Genomic DNA, 24,565 nt, shown 5'->3' with positions numbered 1-24,565 from the left:
CATTTTATTGTACAATTGTTTGAACTTCCTAGAATTAAAGCTGCCTCATTTTTTAAATGTTCTTTTTTTTTTAATGACTTCTCCCCACTTTACAATATAATTGTTAACTTCCCCTGAAGAGTGTTTTTCCTAAAGTCAGTCACATCAGGTTTCCCTTCAGTTCACCTAGTGACACTCCCCTGGAGGCCTCCCCGCTGTCTAATCTAGGCCCTAGGTCTGTTACATGGCTGTCTTCTCAGAACTTTAACTCCTCTCTTGGGTGTTATCTTTTCTTTCTGAATACCCATGTCTCCTCATTTCTGGTTTACTCCTTTGGTTGGATCATATCCTCCCATAAATTGTCTGAGAAAGGATTTAAAGATGTACATTATTCTTCATATATAACAATACTTTAATAATTCTATTCTCAGGGGTGCCTGGGTGGCTCAGTCAGTTAAGCAGCTGCATTCAGCTCAGGTCATGATCCCAGCGTCCTGGGATCGAGTCCCACATCAGGCTCCTTGATCAGTGGAGAGCCTGCTTCTCCCTCTCCCTCTGCTGCTCCCCCTGCTTGTGCTCTCTCTCTCACTATCTCTCTCCCTGTTTCAAATAAATAAATAAAAAATCTTTAAAAAAAAATAACAATTCTATTCTCAGACTTGATTAATAGCTTGGCTGGCTAAAGAATTCTCAGAAGTTTGAGGGCCTTGCTCCATTGTCCTGGAGCTTCCAGTGCTTCCGTAGCGCCCTTCTGATTCTTAATTCTTTGTAGGGAACCAGGTGTTTTGTTTTTCTTTCTGAAAATTTTACCTCTGTTAGGGGCATTTTCCACCCAATAGACCGGGCACTCAGTGTACCTATCAATCCAGATAGCCATCCTTCAATTTTGGCTATTTTCCTGAATAATCTCTAAGACGATTTCCTCTCTGTTTTCATGTTCTCTCTTACTGGTACACTTATTAGTCAGACTCTGCTCTCCTTGAATTAACCCTCTATTTTTTCCATCTCTTCTCATCTATTTCTACCTCTTTGTTTTTTTATATCACTATCTAGGAGATTTCCTCAATGTTTCCTCTAATATTTTGGTGAAAACTTTTTATTTTGGCTATCATATATTTAACTTCCAAGATCTCTTTCTTGTTCTCTAGTTGTTCCTTTTTTTTTTTTTTTTTAAGATTTTATTTATTTATTTGACAGAGAGAGAGAGAGAGAATACAAGCAAGGAGAGTGGGAGAGGGAGAAGCAGGCCTCCCGCTGAGCAGGGAGCCTGATCCCAGGACCCTGGGACCATGACCTGAGCCGAAGGCAGACACTTAACGACTGAGCCACCCAGGTGCCCCTCTAGTTGTTCCTTTTTATTTTTATTTTTATTTTTTTATTTTTTTAAAGATTTTATTTATTTATTTGACAGAGAGAGACACAGCGAGAGAGGGAACACAAGCAGAGGGAGTGGGAGAGGGAGAAGCAGGCTTCCCGCAGAGCAGGGAGCCCGACGTGGGACTCGATCCCAGGACCCTGGGATCATGACCTGAGCCGAAGGCAGACGCTTAACGACTGAGCCACCCAGGCGCCTTAGTTGTTCCTTTTTATAGACTCCTGTTCTTATGTGTTTGATGATATGATTATAGCTTTTTATTTGTCTTTCTTTCTTCCCTCTTTGTTTCGTCAAAGTTCCTATTTTCTTATTTGTTTTGGTCTATTTCATGTTGGAGGCTTTCCTTAACAATCTTGTTAGCCTTGGTATTCTGATCATAGACTGAGTCATTAAATAAAAGACAGAAGAATTCTGAGTGTGTGAGTGGGGGGCACTAACCGTTCTGTTGTTTTTGATGCTGTTGTTTATTCCTGGAAGAACTCTCCACTCTCCTTTTAGAATGGGAGAGGAGGAAATCAGGCATGAGGGGGTGACTGGAAAGCAGGAATGCATAAGGTCTGCAGGTTTGGAGCTGAGTGTTACAGGTGGTCTGCTGGAGGTAAGGGAGGCATTTTAATATTCAGCAAGGAGGGGCTTCACTTAATCAACCCTTCTTTCATTTTGGAACTCTCTCCCCTCTCTCTGTAAACGTGCTGAGTCTAGAGTCCCTGAGTTTGTAGCCACTCTTGTTTCTTGACTGGACAATCTTGATCTTGAAATGTGTTCTAAATGAATTTTAGATAAGTTTCTTTTATTTTTTTCTAATCCATCAACTGGTAGTTGAGCTCCTGCTTTATCATCAATTTTCCCACATCCATACCTTTTGTGAATTTTCTCTTGTCAATTCCAATTCTCTTGTGTCCTCAGTCCCATCCAAATTTACTTCTGCCCAAAATGATTGCTTTGCCTCTAAGCTTATAATGTTTGTTTGAAACACAATCACATGTTGCCCTGTGACATCTCACGCTGTTATCTTCTCAAGTTCATTATTTAGTTTACATGTACATTCATTAATTCACTCAAAAGTCATCTTGTGAAACTCACACACTAAGTGCTGAGGAAGCTGAGACTACCAAGGCAAGTTCTCTACCCCTCTGTTGAATGGGGAGAACATTTACATAAATACATATTTGATTCCACATACTAAGCACAATTATATGAGCTTATAGAACCAAAAAGGAGAAACCTAATCCAACCACAGAGGAGTTAGGGAAGACTTCATGGAGGTAGCAGTTGCCTGAGCTTAATCTTAAAGGAGTTAGCCAGATGAAGTGAGGATGGTCCATATAAGGCAGGGCAAAAAACATTTCAGGAGTGGAAACAGAGTGAGTAAAAACATGGAGGGTGGAAACAAGGTCTATATGGGGAATTGTTAATAGTTCAGTGACCGTAAGGCAGAGAGGTATTAGAGATACAGCTGGAAAAATAGGTGAGGCCAGATCATGGGGACTTTGAATGTCATGCTGAGAATCTTGAATTTGATTCCTCAGATAGTGGGGAGCATTGGAGTTTTTAAACAGAGATGTGATGTGGTCAGATTTATATTTTTGAGAAATCAGGCTAGCATGGAGGCTGTTTTTTGTGGTTTTTTTTTTTTTTTTGAGGCTGTTTTTTGATGGGGACAAGCTTAGAGCCTGGGTGATCATTTAAGAAAATGTGACAATAAATCAGGTGAGTGACAATAAGGGCTGAAACTAACTCCTTGGTCATAAAGATGGAGAGGAGGGAATAAATTGAAGAAAGACCTGGCAGGACTTGGTTGACTAATAGATAACAAATCTATTGATTGGTGAAAAAAAGGGAGAAACTGAGGGTGGCTTCCTGCTTCTTAGGTGTCTAGATATGGATGGTGGTGAGGAAAGCAGATGGTTGTGTCCAATAGGCAGTTGGCTTTTGAATGTCGGGGAGAGATCTGAACTAGAAAAATAGATTTGGGAGACACTGGCAGGGAGGAGGTATTTAAAATTGTGAGAATGGGCAAGTTTCTTCAGGGGCAAGTATAGAAGAAGAGCACTGGACAGAGGATAGAATCCTGGGGAACACTCACATCATAGATGTAGGCTGGGGGAAAGCCCATGAAAGAGACAGTTAAATAATACTAGAGAAGTGTAAGGAGAATCTGGAGTGTTTGGTGCATAGACACTGAACTGGAGGATGGAATGAGCATTGTCAAAATGCAGCAGAGATTTCATGATCTCATGAAAATGGTAATTAGATTTGACCATAAGATGGCCGGATATAGAGGAGTAGGAGGGTAGAGTTAGAAACCTCACTGCACAGTGGGGTTAAAGTGTAAGTGGGAAGTTAATAAGTCAGTTACTACTATATGAAGCTTGTTATTCCAGGAATATGAGGGAAAGGAGGTGAAGATAGAGCTTAGGTGGCATTTCTCCCCATCTCAAATAATCTCAAGTGTCTTGGGAGAAAATTCTAGCAATGTATAACATGCATATTTATATTCAATAAATACTAATTAGATAAATAGATCTAATCAACTATCAACAAGAGACCTTTAGATTTTTACTTAGCCTTTCTTCCTCTTGCGTGTCATAATATTCCTTTTCCTTGAGCAAATTTTTCCCTTGAGATGATTTCCTTCCAGCCTATTCAGTGCCAGAAAATGTTTAGGTACTGAGAAGCTTCCTACAGAAATCTCCATGTCTCATTTTGAGAAATTGGGTTCAAGCCATTTCCGGCTTTGGTCATTAAAAAAAAAAAAATAATAGCTGTTGTTTGCACAGGTAATCAGAATTCCATCAAGAAATGCTGTGTACACTAAATCTAAGTTATGTTATTGTTATAATCACTGGTATTAGAATAACAAGGTTGTGACCTTGTTCATCTCTAAAAAATTTAATGTTGTTTAGCTAAGGTATAATAGAAGGGAGGCTGGACTTTTGGAGAGCAAAGGTTGAACTGTGTGCCCTGTGGGTGCTCCTTAATAGTTACTGAATGACTAATCAGTTATTTCATAGGCCCTAACACAGGTGAGGTGATTTCCAGAGCAGGCAGAGTGGGAAAAGTAAACTCACACAAAAAGGACCAACTTGAAGGATTCTCGGGGAAATAAATGTCAGTGGTAGTTATGCAATGTGTATAAAACTGTGTTTTACACATTCTAAAGTCCCTGACAAAGCTGAAAGGGAAAATTATAATTATTAAGACAATAAAGTAAGATCTAGCAATCCCACTTCTGGGTGCATATGAAACCATTATCTCAAAGAGATACCTGCACTCCCATGTTCATTCAGCATATTCCCAATTGCCAAAGTATGGAAATAACCTAAGTGTGCATCAGTGGATAAATGGATAAAGGGGATGTGGTATACATATACAATGGACTATTATTCAGCTATGAGAAAGAAGGAAATCCTGCTGTTTGCTACAACATAGATAGGCCTTGAGGGCATCATGCCCAGTGAAATAAGCCAGACAGAGAAAGACAAATACTGCATGGTATCACTAATACGTGAAATTAAAAAAAAAAAAAAGTCAAACTCATAGAAACGAGAGTAGAAAAGTGGTTGGCAGGGGCTGGGGGGAGGAGGGATAGGGAGAAATTGGCAAAAGTGTACAAACCTTCAAACATAAGATGAATAAGTTCTTAGGATCTAATGTCTAATATGGTGACTATAGTTGGTAACTATTTGTATAATTGAAATTTGCTAAGAGAGTTGAACTTAAATGTTCTCACCAAGGAGGAATAAAGGGTAAATATGTGAGATGATAGATGTGTTAATGAACTCAGTGGGGGGGATCCTTTGACAATGGCATCTGTGTATCAGATCATCATGACATACATTTTAAATATCTTACAATTTTATTAGTCAATTAAACTTCAATAAAGCTGAAAAAGCAATAAAGTAAAAACTAAATGGTCTTATATGGTGATGGTTTCTGATTACAAGTTTGCTAGAAATTTGTTGTGGGCAAGAGTTCAAATCTGAGGAATGGAGGTTTCATCCTGGGAACGTTCATACTTTTAAACTCTCCCAAATTACAGGTTTATTGCATCAGGGTGAAATCCAGAGCTGATTCATATTCAGATTGCTTCCTCCTGCAATTTTAGGCTTTATTCATTTAGTTTCTCCATTTTCATATCTCTTATTTTTGAGAGTGTAATCTTCAGATATTAATACTGTATATGAAAAAATATTCATTCATTTTACAAACACAGGCAGAGAAGCCTTGTTAAGATACTGAGAGTCACAGGTATGTTTGAGGCAAAATTCCCGCTTGAAGAGTTGAAAGAGATTACAATTCAGTGGTAGAAACATGAAGTAGAAATGTCATAAAGGATCACATGCTAAGTTCTGTAGCGTGTCCCTCTATATGCAGGGACTGGACCTTATGTCTTTATATCTCTAATGTCAAGCTCAGTCTGGCATAGAGTAAGTTTATTGAATTGAAATTCATTTAGAGACTGGAAATGGGTGAAGAGGAAACCAGAAAGACCATGTAGAAGAGGGAATGAATGAGCTGGGTCTGGCGCTGGAGAGAGAAGTAGGATCAGTAGACAGGTATGATGAAAAAGAAGTTGCTAGGCAAAGAGGGAGATTGGATTAATATGTAAATGTGGCATATTGTAGATATTAGAATCTGAGCTTCTCAGGCCCACCAGGATCTCAGATGGTTGATGACATTTTACGATGCGTCAGTCCACTTGCCAAGTGAAAGCAGAGCATAGGTTATGGGCATTGAAGTAAGAAATATCTGAGTTTGAGTCTCACCTCTAGCATATCATGTGACTTTGAATAACATATATAAACTTTCTATGCTTATTTTTCTCAGCTGGAAAACAGAAGTAATACCTTTTTGGGGCCTACCATATCCTAAGCTACTTCATTAAAAATGACATACCAAGGGGCGCCTGGGTGGCTCAGTCGTTAAGCGTCTGCCTTCAGCTCAGGTCATGATCCCAGGGTCCTGGAATTGAGCCCCACATCGGGCTCCCTGCTCCGTGGGTAGCCTGCTTCTCCGTCTCCTGCTCCCCCTGCTTGTGTTCCTGCTCTCGCTCTCTCTCTCTCTGTGTCAAATAAATAAATAAAATCTTAAAAAAAAATGACATACCAAAAAAAAAAAAGATAATTTGAAATATTTGGAAATGTTAATAAGATGTTGGGAAGCTTTCCAGTTTCACCGTGAAAATTTCTCCTTGAAAAAAAAGGCTTCTAGACTTAGATCCACGGCTCAGAATTAAAGGACGAGCTCGTCTTTTCCTCACGTCATCTCCCGGCTCTGGGGAGATGAAATGAGAGGTAGTTTCCACCTGCGCTGATGGATACAATCGTAGCCACTCGCTACATTTGACTATGAAATGTGGCTAGTTTGCATAAAATGCACACCAGATTAGATTTAAAAACAACATGTAAAATATTTTATGAATAATTTAATATTGAGTATATTTCGAAATGTTTCGCATATATTGGGTTAAATAAAATATATTAAAATTAACTTCACCTGTTTCTTTTTGCTCTTTCGACGTAACTACTAGAAACTCTAAATTACCTATGCAGCCCTGGTCTAGATGATCACTCATGTCCCTTTCAGCTTTAAGACGAGTAGGGACACTGTGGACGCGTAATCCGTACGGTTTTCCTTCCTCGCTTTGAGATACCGAAGGATTGGCCGGCAGTGCGCGGGGTGGGGTGGGGCGGGGCGGGGCCCTGCGGGGAGACCCAGACCCCTCTGGTTTCGCCCTCGCTCTCGCAGCGGGAAGGACCCCCGACTCCCGCGCGGGGGTTGGGGCGGCAGCACCCGAGCGAGGGACCAGGCGCCGGGCGTAGGGGGGCCGGGAACGGGCGCGGCGCGCCGGGCGGGGCCGAACCGGGAAGCGGGTTCGTGCGTCAGCCTCACGCGCGGGGAAGGAAGCCGACTCGAGGCCCCGGGCGGCCCGCTGCGGGCGCCTAGGCACGTCCGCAGGCTCCGCCGGGAGGTGGCGGCCGCTGAGAGGCGGGAGAGCCGAGGGCGGGCCTGGGAGGCGGCCCGGAGGTGGGGCGCCGCCGGGGGCCGGCCCGCGCGGGCTTCATCTGCGGACGCGCGGCCTGCGCCCGAGTGTTGGGACCGCGAGGCGCCGGGTGACGATCGGCTAGAGCGGCTATGGGCCGCCGCTGGGTCTTCCTGATCGGCCTCGTGGGGGCCGTGTGGCTGCTCGGCTCGGGTGATTGTGGGCAGCAGCCCCCTGTGTCGGCGGCGCAGAGGTGCTTCTGCCAGGTGAGGGTTGTGCGCGCCGCTCCCGGTGCTTCGCGCCTCCCCCCTGCGCTCCGTCCCGCTCGCCCCTGCAGGTGAGGGACTGGGAGTATGTCTGCGTCTCCACCCTCCTGGACGAGCCCCCAGAGCTTCTGCTCTCTTGCCGGGCTGAGTCCTCTGCAGCTCGCCTGGCTTGGTGTGGACCGGAGTCCCAACGCAGCCGCGCTTCGGATCCGGTGTGGGGTGAGAGGTGTGGGCACATGCTATTATGTTCTTACCGAGTTGGTTTATGCATCTTTGTTGGTCTTCCCTGCCCGGGAAGGGCGTGCACGCTGTGCGCGAACACTCGCACTCGTATTTGTTATTTTAGTAGAACCTGGGTCTTCCTGACTTCTCTCTTGACCTGGAACTGTGTACGTTGTGCCTGTGCTGGGTGCCTTTGCTCTCCTTCCTGGGCAGGATGTGCTTTTGAAGGGGGGCTACTCTCAGATCTCGTTGTCAGGCAGGAGAAGGGCTTCGTGGGGCTTTTCTGTGTCTAAGCCCAACTGCCTTGTGTCTTTGGGGCCGCGGCTTGCCCTGTGGCTCCTCGCCCCGTGCGTCCTTTCTTTTTCCTAAATGTGATGAGATTCTCTTAACGTCACGCCCATTTTGGGAGGATGAGCCTTACTCCTCAGTGCAAAGTTTAATCACAAACTTACGATCATTTTCTCTTCTTAGTAAACGATGTGGGTTCCTTGGGAAAAAAAGTCAAAGAAATTTAGAGGTTTTTGGATCTACAGTATTCTGTATTTTAATATCATTACTCTTCAAGTCACGTTTTGGTTGGCTTCTGTTGATAAAAACTACATATAAACGAAATTGAGGGTAGGCATCCAAATTTTTCCTTTTAAGTGGATTGTACTATTATCAGAAATAACATTTTATATGTGTAGGGGCAATGCTACTATTTCACAGAGTAAAGAAACAACTTTAAATATTATGGGAGGAAAAAATAAATCAATATCATGGGGGAAGAACTGTCTCTTTCACTGCTTTATATTCTTGCATTTAGTGATTTGGGAGTTGAGATGTTATCTGAGTAGGAGAGGTTGAAAGGAAATTGCTGCTTTACAACTAAGATTGAAAAGCTCCTTTACTTTCAGGGTTTGACAAACTGCACACAATCAAGTACTTCAAAGGAAGAAGGATCATTTTTCTACAGATTACAAATACAACATAACACAAAGTGTAAACATTTACAAATAAGTAAAGTCGAAGTTAAGAGATTTTAAAATAAGTTAGTGTTGAAAGAAGATGTCCAATGTAACATTTTCAACTACACTTTAGATTTTTAGAAATAATAGTACACGTTGAACTTTTCAACTTTCACTACCCCCCCATAACCTTTTTAGATATCTGATTAAAATTGGGGAGTTTTAAATTTTTTAATATTTTTTTCTTCTGATTAGTATTTTAGCTCCCCCACCCTTATAATATTTTCAAGATTTGACTAGTCCCCCAACACAAACATCTGTTATATCCCTTTCTTTTCCTTTTAGAACAAGAGTGGCTGTTTTTCTTTTCAGAATCAACTTTAAAAAATAATAAATTGAGGAGTGCCTGGGTGGCTCAACTGTTAAGCGTCTGCCTTTGGCTCAGGTCATGATCCCAGGGTCTTGAGATAGAGCCCCACATCGGGCTCTCTGCTCAGCGGGAAGCCTGCTTCTCCCTCTCCCACTCCCCTTGCTTGTGTTCCCTCTCTCTCTGTGTCTCTCTCTGTCAAATAAATAAATAAAATCTTTAAAAAAAGAATAAATTGAGGGCCACATGGTAAAAAACAGTTTTAAGAAAAATTTAAAATGGGGTGCCTGAGTGGCTCAGTCAGTTAGGCGACTGCCTTCTGGTCATGATCGTGGGGTCCTGGGATTGAGCCCCACATATGGCTCCCTGCTCGGCGGGGGGCCTGCTTCTCCCTCTCCCTCTGCCGCTCCCCCTGCCTGTGCTCTCCTGCTCTCTCTCTCTCTCTGTCAAATAAATAAATAAATAAATAAAATCTTAAAAAAAAAAAATTTAAAATGGTCTATTTAAATCAATTTAAGAACAGAGACCATCAATTTCAATTCAATAGATTGAAACAAATACTGTTATGGTAGTAACGGAAGAGATGGGGGTAAGGAGGAGAAGGGACAAGTGATGAATAGACATGAAGAGAAAATTGGAGACAAGCATATAGACATAGATGTATACAGAAATGAGAGACACACAGAAATAAAGAAAAAAAATGGTGGAAGAAAAGATGAGAGGAGACAAATGGTGGAAATTATTCATTCAATAAACATTCATAAATACTGTGTACATTGACTTGAGTATTTGGAATATAGAAATAACTGTGGTGTGATCCTTGCCCTTAAGAACTTACAATTTAGTGAATAAAGTTCTTTGGAGCTTGGGGAGAGGCAGAGAAAGGGCGCCTGGGTGCCTCAGTCGCTAAGCATTTTTTTTTAAAGATTTTGTTTATTTTTTGGACAGAGTGAGAGAGCACAAGCAGGGGGAGTGGCAGAGGGAGAGGGAAAAGCAGGCTCCCTGCAATGTGGGGCTCCACCCCAGGGCCCCAGGATCTCGGGATCATGACCTGAGCGGAAGGCAGATGCTTAACCAACTGAGCCACCCAGATGCCCCGATCCTACGCATTTTATTTTATTTTATTTTTTAATTTTATTATGTTATGTTAATCACCATACATTACATCATTAATTTTGATCCTAAGCATTTTAAGAAACAAGTTAGTCGGGATGCCTTGCTGGCTCAGGCAGTAGAGCATGCCACTCTTGATCTCGGTGTTGTAAGTTCGAACCCTATGTTGGGTACAGCAATTACTTAAAAAATAAAATCTTTAAAAAAAGTTAGTAAATAATGCTAGACACTAAATTAAAGACTAACTTTCGACCTAAAGTTTAGAAATAAAAGTTAAAATCTCTCATTCTCTTTGCAGTACCCGATTAGCAGCAAAATTCTGTCGAGTCTGCTTTGGTAATAGTCTTTTTCTCCCTTCCTGTTGCCAGTCTCTCTTATGCTTCTGCCTTGAATTACCACATCACCCCTCATCACACTCTTGCGCAGGTGCCTGGTAGTAGGGATTCAGTTAATAGAAAACCAACTCTAAATGGAGCGAAAGCAGCATGTGGTTATTTGGCCTTAGGAAGTTATTGAAGTAAAATGTATAAAGCTCTACAAATAATCAGATTAAATTCAATAAGCATTTATTGAGGCCTATTATGAATAAGTTTTGAGAGATCAAGAACTAAGCTAAAAATTTAAAAACTTAGTCCCATTTCTTGATACTCCAGAGTACTGAGCCTGGTACATAATTGGTACTCAGCAAGTATTAGGGAAGTTACAATACAGGATGTGAGCACTGTGCTAGCAGGAGTATATTCTTTCAGTTACTCTGCTTAGCGAGCCATTTGCATGTTTTTCTGGAATTGATCTTTCAGATGGGTTGATGGCTCCAAATGAATCTTTAAAGTTAGTCAATTACTGCATATGCTGTTGACAGAGAGAGAGAGAGAGAGCTAGAATGAGAATGAGGGGAGGGGCAGAGGGGGAAGAAGAGGGAGAGAGAGAGAGAATATCAAGCAGACACCCCGCGGAGTGCGGAGCCTCAGGAGCCCAATGTGAGGCTCGATCCCAAGACCCTGAGATCATGACCTGAGCTGAAATCAAGAGTCAGGCGTTTAACCAACTGAGCCACCCAGGCACCCTGGTTTAGGTCAATTTAAAAAATAGTTTTTATTTGTTAGTCAGAGTGGCTGGGCCATGGAAGAGACACTCCATAATATGTTGCGTGGTAGGTGGAAATAAGCCTGGATTAAAATTTAGTCAGAGGAATCTTTGAAACAAGTTATACTGGAGAGATGTCCATTGACTCTGAGTACTTACTACATTCCCTGCCTTTTTGAACAAAGAATGTGGAACAAAGCACGTTTCACATTGGTTGCTATACTGGGTCACAACAACAATTTAAAGTTCTAAAGACTAAGGCTTTAAGGCAGAAATAGCTTGTAGCTTTCCATGTCCTTAGAATGATGCCAACTACCCAGTATAGAATTTTTGGTGTTTCCATGCTTTCATTAACAGAGGTGTCTCAGTCAACTCTGTCAATGAATAGTTTTCATGTTCTTTTTGATGGTCACAAACCACTACAAAATTAAATACAACTAAAGGTCTTTGCAGAAAAAAAGAACACTTTGAGCACTTTTAAAAGGTATTTCATATTTCAAAGAAGTATGAAGAATATATTCTCACAGTGCTTGGGAAAAAATGATAGTCTGTGGTAGGACCAGAAGTTGTTGGCACATAAGGAAACTATTTAGAAAGTGTTTTTTTGTTTTGTTTTGTTTTGTCTTTCATTGTAAATAGTGAACAAAGAAAATAGTGAACAAGCAGGCCCATGTTATTTTCTTTTCTCTTGCCTTTTATATTTTGGTATTTGGTCCAAACCAGTCAGTCTGTGGAGAAACTATCTGAGACTACCACTGCAGCTAACTGTTGGCTGTCCAGTTCTATGTTCCACTGGGGCTACAGATGTAAAATTTTTGAAATATTTTATCTGCAAACTGGGCCTTTTTTTTTTTCTTATTAAAAAAAGAAATGTAGGGGGTGCCTCAGTGGCTCAGTCGGTTAAGCTTCTGACTCTTGATTTCGGCTCAGGTCATGATTTCAGGGCCGTGGGATCGAGCCCACATCAGGCTCTGCACCAGGCGTAGAGCCTGCTTAAGATTCTCTCTCCCTCTGTCCCTCCCCCCAACCCCCCACCCTGGATTCAAGTGTTAGCGCACGCACGCACACACACACACACACACACACACACACTCTCTCTCTCTCTCTCTCTCTCTCTCTCTCTCAAAAAAAATGTCGTGGTTGCTTTGGGGAATAGTAAGATCCCTTTCACTAGAAGCATTTAAGTAGCGGTAGGGTAGTAATACTAACATTTACTGGCTGTTTAGTCTGACATTTCATTTTGATACCAACTCTTAGAGATGGGAACTATTCGTATTGCCATTTTGTGTTGAGATAGGAAACTGAGGCTTGGAGAGGTTAAAAAAAACTTGGGTAAGGTCAATAACTAATAAGCAGCAGAGATGGGATTCAACCCCAAGAAGGCCTGAGCCCAGGGCCTACGTGCTAACCATTGTCGCACACTGCTTCCTCAAGAGTGTGTAGGAGGGCATTGCTGTGTGCTTGGGAGGCTGCAGCAGAAGGCCCTCAAAGGCTTTTCAGCTCTTTAGAGACTAGGACTTTAAACCGGGTGACGTTATGTCCAGCCTACCCGTGTCCTTATATCCACCATCCCTCAGCAAGGGCCTTCTACTTGCCACCTATTAGTTTGGCCCCCTACCCAAGGCTGATTGCCGCCTGAAGTCTAGAGCAGCGAGCTTCAAATGTTAGCATGCATCAGTCACTTTGTGTATGTGTGTGGCGGGGCGGGGCGGGGGGGCATTAAACAACACATTCAGATCCCTGTGGTAGGCTCAGAATTCCGTTGCAGTTTAGAGATAGTGTGGCCATTATTTCAGCAGCCTTAGCACATCCTGAAGCTGCATTAGTGTCAGGTCATCCTTGTTCCAGATCAGCACCCATCTTTTGGTCTTAGTCTAGGTACTAGGATGTTGCTTTGTTTCCAAGATGCTGCTCTGGGCCTGTTCACTGGATTTCTTCCTTTGTCTTTCCCAGAGACTGTATTCTGGTAACATGCCTGGTTCTGTAGTTTCTACAACTGGGCCTGGCATCATACCTGCCAGACTTCTTTCCAGGGATTGGGTTTTGCCTTTTGGCAGGCTTATCTGAACAGTCACATGGCTTGGATTTCTGAGTATCTTCCTGTCTGTTCTTTGCTGGGCCCTCTCCATCTATTGAAACTCCTCACCCTTGCTCTGCCTCCTTAACTGCCCTGCTACCTTTTGTAGTAGTTGGAAATACCTCCTACTCAATTTCTAAGACAAAAGTCAGAGGATTTTTAAATCTACCATTGTCCTGTCTTCTCTCTTTGAGGTCTCCGGGCTATAAGCCATTTCTGCTCTGAATGCATCTTGCATTCCTTTATGGTTTGGGGCTGCTTTTTTTTTTTTTTTTTAAGATTTTATTTATTTATTTGACAGAGAGAGACACAGCTAGAGAGGAAACACAAGCAGGGGGAGTGGGAGAGAGAGAAGCAGGCTTCCCACAGAGCAGGGAGCCCGATGCGGGGCTCGATCCCAGGACCCTGGGATCATGACCTGAGCCGAAGGTAGACGCTCAACGACTGAGCCACCCAGGCGTGGTTTGGGGCTTCTTCTAGTTTCCTTTGTGGTTAAGGTACAGCTTGGTAAAATGTTGCATGCAGTAGGTTATTTACCTTTGCTGCTTGCTTTCCTTGTTCTGAGTGTATTCCTGCCACTTGGGCTTGAGTGGTCTGGAGCACTGAGCACCACCATAGGTGACATGGTAGTACATAGTCATAATTAGACTGTGGGGCTGGTCTCCAGTGAATGAGAATGAGAGTGGACAGCATTCACTGAAACATTCATTCATATATCCACTCTGCAAATAAATATTGAGCATCTACTTTGTGTTTTCTAGAAGTACAGTGCTAAGGACTAGGAATACAAAATGAGCAAACATGATTTTGCTCTCAAGGATTTTAAACTCTAGAGGGAGGAAGTGGAATAAATAAACCCACTATAGTGAGGTAATTTGTAAGGAGTATGTGGAGTGTCATGGGAGCACATAGGAGGGACAGTTAAGCAAGCAGGGGTTGAATGGTACTCCAGGGGTAGCTTTCCAAAGGAGATGATGCTTGAACTTGAATTTCAAAGATAGATTTTTACCTAAAAAATGAATTACTTAAGGGGCACCTGGGTGGCTTGGTCGGTCAAGCATCTGCCTTCGGCTCAGGTCATGAGTCCCGCCTTGGGCTCTCTGCTCAGCAGTTAGTCTGCTTTTCCCTCTCCGTCCGTGTTCTTTCTCTCTCTCTCAAATAAATAAATAAAATATTTTAAAAAAGGTGAACACATTTAAAAAAAAACAGAATTACTTAAGGGGAAAAAATAAGCTTCAAACCCTTTCTCTTGTTTTTTTGTGTGTGCTTCTTTCTTTTTGTGACCTAGTGTCTCTATTTGGCATGTGTCCCTTTGGCCTTTGCAGTCTTTGTGCCTGTTATTTCTTTGTATAATAATTTGCATCCAAGGGGAAAAACAGTAGCTCTTTTATGTCCTTAGAAGTTCTGTTTTTAATGCTTGAAAGAAAGAGGTGTGAAAAATCAAATAATCTAGGTTAGAAACACTTTTGTTTTGTTATCACCCCAAATTAGGAACGGAAGATTATTACATACTCAGAGAATTTTTAGCAGGAAACAAGGACAAATTTGCATATGAAATGAAGGTAGTTACTGCTGTAACAAAATATGTAGATGAGATTTCTAGTTCCCGAATTAGTCCAAAACAAGTCCAAATCAAATAAGACTAGGTAAATTGGTGTAAAATCTTAGCTCTTAGATACTGCTGTCATCATCCATAGTGTTATCTGTCATCCAAACGTATTCACTCTTAGGTGAAAAATTTGCATTACTGTTTTGTGATGTTGTAAAATTGAAAGGTAGTGCAGGGTTTTATGTATTCCAAAGGGAAAACACCTACATTCAGTATTTCAATAAAGATTATTTGCCTTACTTACCAGTAGATTTAAAAAAAAATTTTTTTATAAGTCTCCCTAAAATATAATTCGAAGTAGTTTATAATGCAAATATTCAGACCAAAATATGATAAGGATCTCTTTTCTGCAGCATGCCCTGTATTTAAAAAAAAAGAAATCTAGGTACTGTAATTCTTAAATCATGATGTATTTGTTACTTACAATGTTGCAATGTATAATTAATTCTGTGAGGTATATGCCTGGCCCCAAATAAACATCTAAGACTTTTAGTTTCACTTCTGATAACATTGTCTGATTGTAATTACAGTTAAGACTGTTAGTTTTAAGCATTTGAAGATCAGAATTGGCTTTGTGGTCAATTTGCTATCTCTGTGCTGCTAGTATAAGTGATTTCTAAGCACTGTTTCTAACCTAGACAAATTATCATGGCCTAATATTTGAGAGTTGTTAGATCCTTAAAATGAATTATTGTTTCCCTTATAAATACAGTATCACTTGTTTTTACACATTCACTAAGCTCGTCTCCAGACTATACATACTGTTGGAAACTAAAAGGAAAAACAGAGACAATTGAATCTTAGGAATAGGAGTCTCAGGAAAGCCAAGAATGGGAATGCAACTGGGGCTTCAAGAAAGATGGGGAGAAGTAGGCGCCGGAAACCCCCAGGGAACCCATGTAGCATATGTTCTCTATCTCCTATCTCTGCTTCCTTGTGTATCTTTTAAAATCTTGCCGACTGCCTCACATGCTCCTCGGCTCACTTGATGGCATATGGTCCGAGTTTCCTTGTTTAGTGGTCTCACTGCAGGGAGAGACATCTCTTCTTACTCTCAATTCCAGATTCCTGGAGCAGGGACCATGGCCTGGTTTGGGTTAGATGCCTACCCTGGTCAGGCCTGGGGCGGGGTTACAGAGTGGCTGCAGAGGAACAACTCTTTGCATATGTGTATGCGCACGCGTGTGTGATGATGAGCTCAGTACACCCTACAAAGAGCAGCACTACGTTCCTCTAGTTATATGATAAGAGCAATAGCATTATTAGATTACTGTCATACCCCATTTCTGAAAATTAGGAGGAGGAGGGATGATAAGAGTTGGTTGAGTCATAACTTCATAAGGAAAAAGAGCCCTGTTGTACCTAAGGTATTTTGATGTATTATTTCATTTTCTTTATAACAGGTTAGTGGTTACTTGGATGATTGTACCTGTGATGTTGAAACCATCGATAGATTTAATAACTACAGGCTTTTCCCGAGGCTACAAAAACTTCTTGAAAGCGACTACTTTAGATATTACAAGGTATTTTTATTTTTAATTTTTTTGTACAAGAATACTTAAAGTTTAAATGGATAACTGCATTTTCTTAGGAATTGCTGAGCTTCAAATTGTGGCCATTATTTAAAATTCAGTTCACAAGAGTGAACAGTGTGGTTCTGAAACCATCCATTGGATACTTTTAATTTCAACAACTCGGTTTTGCACTCTGGAGTTAGAAACTTGTTGGTTAAATTGAAATCAGAACAGAAACTATTATATTATTATCAAAATTGCTAATTCATACTTTTCTAAAATACTGTGTCAACTCCACTTAATTAAAATAATTAAATTTTTTTGAGAAGCATGACTTTATTCTGACCTGTATTATTTTAACTAGTCACTTGAGATATCTACAGAAAGAGTTTAGAATATCTGATCATTGAAGTATGTAGTTCTCATCTGAGTTCACAAATGCCTGTTACCTGCTTAAAAAGAATATCATTGGAGCGGTGATGATATGAGCTCCTCTGGCTCCTGGTCACCATCTGTTCAGGGTCTGGTTAGTAGCATCTGTGTCTTTCTAAGCGAGTCTACCAGTTTACTTACAAAGCTACACACTGATACCATCGCTGGAACTTGGCAACTGGAAAGTGGAAGAAAAAGAAAAGCTGCAGCTAATAGCATGACCAGGTTATATCATCGTAATTCGATGCCTCTCAATAATAATCTCAAGATTCTTACTTGTATAACCTTTTCTGTTATCCTGTAGGTAAACCTGAAGAGGCCGTGTCCTTTCTGGAATGATATCAGCCAGTGTGGGCGAAGAGACTGTGCTGTCAGGCCTTGTCAGTCGGTAAGAACCACATATACATTTAAGGCATGTTACATCGTTTTTCAAATAATTGCAATTCTTTTTTTTTTTTTTTTTTAAGATTTTATTTATTTATTTGTCAGAGAGAGAGTGAGCACAGGCAGGGGAACAGCAGGCAAAGGGAGAAGCAGACTCTCCGCTGAGCAGGGAGCCCCATGTGGGACTCGATCCCAGTATCATGACCTGAGCTGAAGGCAGACGTTTAAACAACTGAGCCACCCAGGCGTCCCTAAATAATTGCAATTCTTAAAAAGGGGGCAATGCAACTAAAATAACATTTCAATCCTTAGGTTAAGTATAATGTTTAATATTTACAGGTTAAAAACCTAAACTTAGGTGCCTGGGTGGCTCAGATGGTTAAGTGTCTGCCTTTGGCTCAGGTCATGATCCCAGGGTCCTGGGATCGAGCCCTGCATCAGGATCCCTGCTCAGTGGGGAGCCTGCTTCTCTCTCCCTCTGCCTGCCACTCCCCTTATTTGTGCTCTCTCTCTCTCTCAAATAAATTAATAAAATCTTAAAAAAAAAGAAACCCAAAACCTAAACTTACTAATACGAAACCTGTTTTGAATTATTCTGCTTTCGGGCGCCTGGGTGGCTCAGTCATTAAGTGTCTGCCTTTAGCTCAGGTCATGATCCCGGGGTCCTGCGATTGAGTCCCACATCGGGCTCCCTGCTCAGCGGGAAGCCTGCTTCTCCCTCTCCCACTCTCCCTGCTTGTGTTCCCTCTCTCGCTGTCTCTCTCTCTGTCGAAAAATAAATTAAAAAAAAAAAAAAAATCTCTAAATAAATAAATAAATAAATAAATAAATAAATAAAACCTTTAAAAAAATTATTGAATTATTCTGCTTTCATAATCATAGAATTTAAATTTTGTGATAAATATAGTCCTTTGATTTACTAGTGAGATTAATAGTTCTTTTGGCTTGATGTTTGTTTTCTTCTTACATCTTACCCAAAGTTGTGTTTATAGTATAACGAAGTGAAATTAATCAAAGTGTAAACAAAATCCCTCCTTTTTTCATGGGTGTATTGTTTTCCTTGGGTGGGGAGGGATTGGACAAAACACCTGGTCTTACTTAAGAATTCTCAGAACAGGGATGCCTGAGTAGCTCAGTCGGTTGGGTGCCTGCCTTCAGCTCAGGTCATGATCCCAGGGTCCTGGGATCGAGTCCCGCATTGGACTCCTTGCTCAGAGGGAAGCCTGCTTCTCCCTCTGCCTCAGCTGCATCCCCTGCTTGTGCGCGCTCTCTCTCTCTGCAAATAAATAAATAAATAAATCTTAAAAAAAAGAATTCTCAGAACATTAAAATTTGAAGCATTTTACTCTGAAAACAGAGAATTTTACACTTTCAACAAAGCCTTTTTCTCCCTTTATTTATTTTTTTAAAAGATTTTATTTATTTATTTGACAGAGAGAGACACAGCTAGAGAGGGAACACAAGCAGGGGGAGTGGGAGAGGGAGAAGCAGGCTTCCTGTGGAGCAGAGAGCCCGACGCGGGGCTCGATCCCAGGAGCCTGGGATCATGACCTGAGCCGAAGGCAGACGCTTAACGACTGAGCCACCCAGGCGCCCCCTTTTTCTCCCTTTAAAAGCATATATTTCTATTTTACTTTCTGTGCTAAAATATGCATAACCTAAAATTTACAATTTTAACCATTTTTAAGTGTACAGTTTATTGGCATTAAGTACAGTCACGTTGTTGTGCAACCATCACCACCATCCAGTTGCAGAACTGTTTCCTGATCGCAAACTGAAACTGCACGTTCATTAAACAGTAACTCCTATTCTGCCCTCCCTCTCGCCCCTGGTGACCACTATGCTACTTTCTTTCTCTTTGAATTTGATTATACTAGGTACCTCGTATAAGGGGGATTATTACAGAATTTGTCCTTTTGTGTTGGCTTGTTTCACTTGACATGTTTTCAGGGTTTATCCATAGTAGCATGTATTTGAATTTTTTTCCTTTTTAAGCCTCAATAATATTGCATTGTATGTGTATCTGCATTTCATTTATGCATTCTCCCATTGATTGGCTTTTGGGTTATTCCCATCTTTTGGCCATTGCGCATGATGCTGCTCTGGATATGGGGGCACAAGTATGCAGCTTGCATTCCTAATTTCGGTTCATTAGAATTACTGGATCGTACGGCAGTTCTCGGTTTAAGTTTCTGAGGAACATCATGCTGTCTTCATAGTGGCTATACCATTTTACATTCCCACCAGCGATGCACAAGGCTTCCAATTTCTCTATATCCTCACTAATACTCACTTTTTTCTGTTTTCTGGTTAATAGCCATCCTATGGGTATGAAGTGGTGCTATAATTTTGAGTGGTTTATTTTTATATGTGTAAATATTGCTGTATAGACCTATCCAGCATATGGAATTAAAGCAAATGTAAAAATATTATTTATGGGTATATATATTATGGGTATTTTATCATTAGATAATATCTTTAGTTATTTATTTTTTTAAAAGATTTTATTTATTTGACAGAGAGAGAGAGAGTGAGAACAAGCAGAGGGAGCAGCAGAGGGAGAGGGAGAAGCAGGCTCCCCGCTGAGCAGGGAGCCCGATGCGGGGTTCGATCCCAGGACCCTGGCATCATGACCTGAGCCAAAGGCAAATGCTGAAACAACTGAGCCACCCAGGTGCCCTGAGAATCAGGTCTTTAGTTATACTCATCCTCACAGACAAAACTTTTTGAAAATTCAAGAATTAACTTGTGAACCAACCTCTGTTATGAAAATATCATTAAAGTGATATCATCAGTTTAAATGTTTCATTTTATTTCCTAAGTTCTAGCATTTATATTTAGTAATAGGAAACATTAGTTGGGGGAATTCAAGTTTACAAATAACTTATGTATGACTTATTAAACATGCAAGAACAGGCAAGTGGTTTTACAATTATTGAAAATTTGAATCTCATCTTTTTTTTTTAATGTTTCTTTTCTTTTAAGATTTTATTTATTTGAGAGAGAGAACAAGCTAAAGAGAGAGAGAGAGAGAGCAAGAGAGAGAGAGAGCGAGAGCACACAAACAGGGAGTAGGGGCAGAGGGAGAGGCAGAAGCAGACTGTCTGCTGAGCAGGGAGCCCAATATGGGGCTTGATCCCAAGATCCTGGGATCATGACCTCAGCTAAAGGCAGACACTTAACTGACTGAGCCACCAGGTTCCTCTCATCTTTTTTTTTTTTTTTAAGCGAATTTTTTTTAACATCTTTTTTTCAGGGCTTGAACTCACGACCCTGAGATCAAGACCTGAGCTGAGATCAAGAGTCAGGTGCTTAACTGACAGAAACTCAGGCATCCCTAAACATTTTATTTTAAGTAATCTCTACACCCAATGTGGGGCTTGAACTCACAACCTGGAATCTCTCTATAAACTGAAAGACCATTTATTTATTACCTTTACAATGGGTCAAAACCACATTCTTTTCCCTCCATTATTAATTGACTAATGTGCAAACGAATAACAACATCCAGTGTTAGTCTGTGAATAAGAAATGAGCACTCTGGTCATTAAATCCTTTTGGAGATCAGTTCAGCAAATGTATCAACAAAATTAAAAAGGTACACATCTTTTGGTCTAGCAATTCCACCAGGATTTTCACTTACTAAAATAATTGGACAGATGTTCAAAGATGACCATAAAGCAGTAATAAATATTGTAAAGGTGTCAATTCTGCTAAAATTAGTTTATGAATTTGGCATGATATGAAAAAATTAGAAGCCATCTAAATATCTGGTCTTAGAAAAAGAATTATACATTGAGGTAGTTCAAAGTCTGGAAAGTTACACAATAAAGTGATTATCTCTGTGTGGGTCCTTCCCTTTGGGCAGATATAATCTATTTCAGAAATATACTTAGCACTGGAATAGGGCCCTACAATTTACAGAGTACATACATCATTATGTCTGTTCATAGCATCACTTTGAAGATAGACAGATAGGTCCTATAGTTGGTAAGTGGCCAACACACGACTAAAAACCAGTGCCGTTTTCCTCTGAAAAGAACTAGGGCTCCTTAAAAAACAGTTGATTCCAAGACTGGAACAAGAAATATACAAGGTGGGGTGCTTGGATGGCTCAGTCAGTTAAGCATCTGCCTTTGGCCCAGGTCATGATCCTGGGATCCTGGGATCGAGCCTCACATGGGGCTCCCTGTTCAGTGGGGAGTCTGCTTCTCTCTCTGCCCCTCCCCCCAACTCATGCGCTCGCTCTCTCTCTGTCTCTCAAATAAATAAATAAAATCTGTAAAAAAAAAAAAAAAAAGAAAGAAATATACAAGGTGAGCCTGGAGTATCTTGTCATAACAGAAAACAAAAAGTGCTCTAAAGATTACTGGGATCCTATCAATAGGACACAGGCATAGATATCAAGTCAGCACTTTGTGGGTCCCCTGGTTGCCAATGTGGGACAATTTGAGCATCAAAAGGAGTGACTATTTTTACATTTCCATGCTATTACGTAAGTAATAAAATATATGATCAGCAACCTATACAATAATTTGTTGTTGGGTTTTTGTTTACTTTTAAGAAGTAATATAAAACCTGCCTAACTATTCTCAGTTTAAAAATAATCTCATAGGGGCTCCTGGTTGGCTCAGTTGGAAGAGCATGCGACTCTTGATCTTAGGGTCATGAGTTCGAGCACCACAACAGGTGTAGAGATTACTTAAATAAATAAAATAAACTTTAAAAAAAATAAAAATAATCTCAAATTATAGAAACTTAATTTTTTTTCAGAAGATAGAATAAATATCTGATAAAAGCATTTTTTTTCTTTTTTCAGGATGAAGTTCCTGATGGAATTAAATCTGCAAGCTACAAGGTATGTACACATACCTACTGATCTGTCTAGTATCTCAACGAAAAACTTGTAAAACTCATATCCCCCTTCCAGGTACGACCCTACTTCCTGCTCTCCTTCACAGTGAAACCCCTGGAGAGTCATTTGTACTCAGTGACTCCAATTCTTTATTTTTTCCTTTTGTTCAACCTTTTATTATGGAAAGCATGAGGGATAAATAAAAGAAAAAAACCCATCACCCAGCTTCAGCAATTATTAGTCTGTGGTCCCTCGTGCTCCATTTTCCCAATTATTTTAAAGCCATTCTCAGATAAAGTCTTTATGGATGTTTATTTTCTACTCTGGATTATAATCTAGTACAACTTCATTTTACTGTTCAAATCATTCTAATTTGGCCACTGGGAGCTGTTTCAATTGGTCCTATGTCCCTTTGATATACTCCCATCATTGTGGTTTTTCTCTTTCTTCAGCACTTCCTTATTTTCTGGCACTACTTGTGTATTTCTCTTTCTCCAGTCTCTTTTAACCGATGTTCATTCCCTCTTCTTTTTTCTTCTTTGCAAACTTATGTGTTGAAGGAAATGAGTCCTTATCCTATAGAATTTTCCACATTGTGTTTTAGTTGATTGTATCCCTGTCACATCATTCAACACATTATTTTCTATGAACTGGCAGTTATGTATTATGGCTTTTCAGATTCATTTTCTGATATGTATTGATTAGTGTTGTATACTTACTGTTATATCAGAAGACACATAATGTCTCTTTTCTTTTTTTATTATGATGTTAAGATCTATCATTAGGTTCATTATACATCCAATATAAAGTTCCCTACTAGCTTTTTCCATGAAAGTTTTAGCAGCTTTGATGATTATTACCTAGTTGTATTCTTTCATTAGGGTTTTGAAAATGCTGATACTCTAATTATATCATTCTTTCTATACTTATTATCTGTTATTATTCTATAAAGATCTTTTCTTGTCAGCTATTTGGATGCCCTGAAATACAGTTTATACAGGACAGACAGGATAAATGCTTGTTTTCCTTTGTTTACCAGTTTTCAGAATAATTATGAGTTTGGTGCCCTAGCACCTCCAAAGATGCCCAATAAGGTTTTTATTTTTAAGTGTTATTTTGAACTTAAGAGTTTTGACATATTGGGGTGCCTGGGTGGCTCAGTCATTAAGCGTCTGCCTTCAGCTCAGGTCATGATCGCACGGTCCTGGGATCGAGCCCCGCATCGGGCTGCCTGCTCAGCGGGGAGCCTGCTTCTCCCTCTCCCTCTGCCTGCCACTCTGCCTACTTGTGCTCTCTCTCTCTACCTCTCTGTCAAATAAATAAATAAAATCTTAAAAAAAAAAAGAGTTTTGACACATTTTATGAATTGGACTCTATTGTAGTCATTTTTTATTATTCCTTTTGATGCTTGAGTTGTTCTGTCTTTGGCTACGAGCAGCTCCGTCAAGTTAGTAATTATGGCCTTTTAAGATGATCCCACTAGTCTTAGTAGACTTTTTGCTTTCTATTATGAAAAGAGCTTCTAGGCTAGTTTTGTACCTTTCTTACTCTAGGCTTTTTTTTTTTTTTTTTCCCCTAAGGAGTCCTATTTCTTTTAGTGGGAAATGGTATTTAGAGATTATAATCTGGGCCCTGGGGGGTGCTAGTTGTTACTGGGTTGTTATTGTTTCAAGGCCTTTTTTGGTAGGCCAAATTCAATTTGTGATTACAGAGTTTTGTTTTGTTTTGTTTTTTAAGATTTTATTTATTTATTTGACAGAGAAAGAGAGAGAGCACGCACAAGCAGGGGGAGGGGCCGAGGGAGAAGCAGACCTTCCGCTGAGCAGAGAGCCCGATGCGGGGCTCGATCCCGGGACCCTGGGATCATGACCTGAGCCAAAGGCAGACGCTTAATGACTGAGCCACCCAGGCGCCCTAATTACAGAGTTTTAAAATATACGCAGAATCTTACAATCTTTATTGCTACGGCCATATTTAAAGCCATCATCATTTTTTGCCTGGATTATTGTAGTAGCCTCTTCATGGCATGCCTCCTTCTGCCCTTGCCTCTCTATTGTCTCTTCTAAAGACAGCAGCCAGAGTGATTTTTTTTTTTAAGATTTTATTTATTTATTTGAGATAGAGAGAGAGAGCGCGCGCAAGAGAAAGAGAGAAAGCATGAGCTTGATGCGGGTGGGGGGTTGGCGAAGAGGAACAGAGGGAGAAGCAGGCTCCCCACTGAGCAGGGAGCCCGATGCGGGGCTCGATCCCAGGACCCCGAGATCATGACCTGAGCTGAAGGCAGACGCTTAACCGACTGAGCCACCCAGGAGCCAGAGAGTGATTTTTTTTTTTTTAAGAAATGAAGTCTTAT

The 24,565-nt window shown here is 40.7% G+C and overlaps 1 protein-coding gene across 3 annotated transcripts in view; it reads left to right on the top strand.

Annotated features, from left to right (window-relative positions):
* Window positions 1–7,074: 7,074 nt before the first annotated feature.
* ERO1A (endoplasmic reticulum oxidoreductase 1 alpha) overlaps window positions 7,075–24,565 on the top strand; it is a 55,489-nt gene continuing 37,998 nt past the window's right edge. For 2 of the 3 annotated variants that reach the window (XM_078053701.1, XM_036098437.2), the window contains exons 1-4: window positions 7,078–7,606; window positions 16,431–16,550; window positions 17,278–17,361; window positions 22,177–22,215. In XM_078053701.1, the coding sequence (XP_077909827.1) occupies window positions 7,493–7,606; window positions 16,431–16,550; window positions 17,278–17,361; window positions 22,177–22,215 (357 nt within the window). In that variant the 5' untranslated portion in view covers window positions 7,078–7,492. Of the gene's footprint in view, window positions 7,607–16,430; window positions 16,551–17,277; window positions 17,362–22,176; window positions 22,216–24,565 lie in introns of all 3 variants that reach the window. The other variant, XM_078053702.1, reaches the window with a different exon arrangement.

Source organism: Halichoerus grypus, chromosome 8 (genome assembly GCF_964656455.1).
Source record: "Halichoerus grypus chromosome 8, mHalGry1.hap1.1, whole genome shotgun sequence".
Taxonomy (NCBI): domain Eukaryota; kingdom Metazoa; phylum Chordata; class Mammalia; order Carnivora; family Phocidae; genus Halichoerus; species Halichoerus grypus.
The sequence above is the reverse complement of the archived record's forward strand: the minus strand, read 5'-3'. Positions and strand labels throughout refer to the sequence as shown.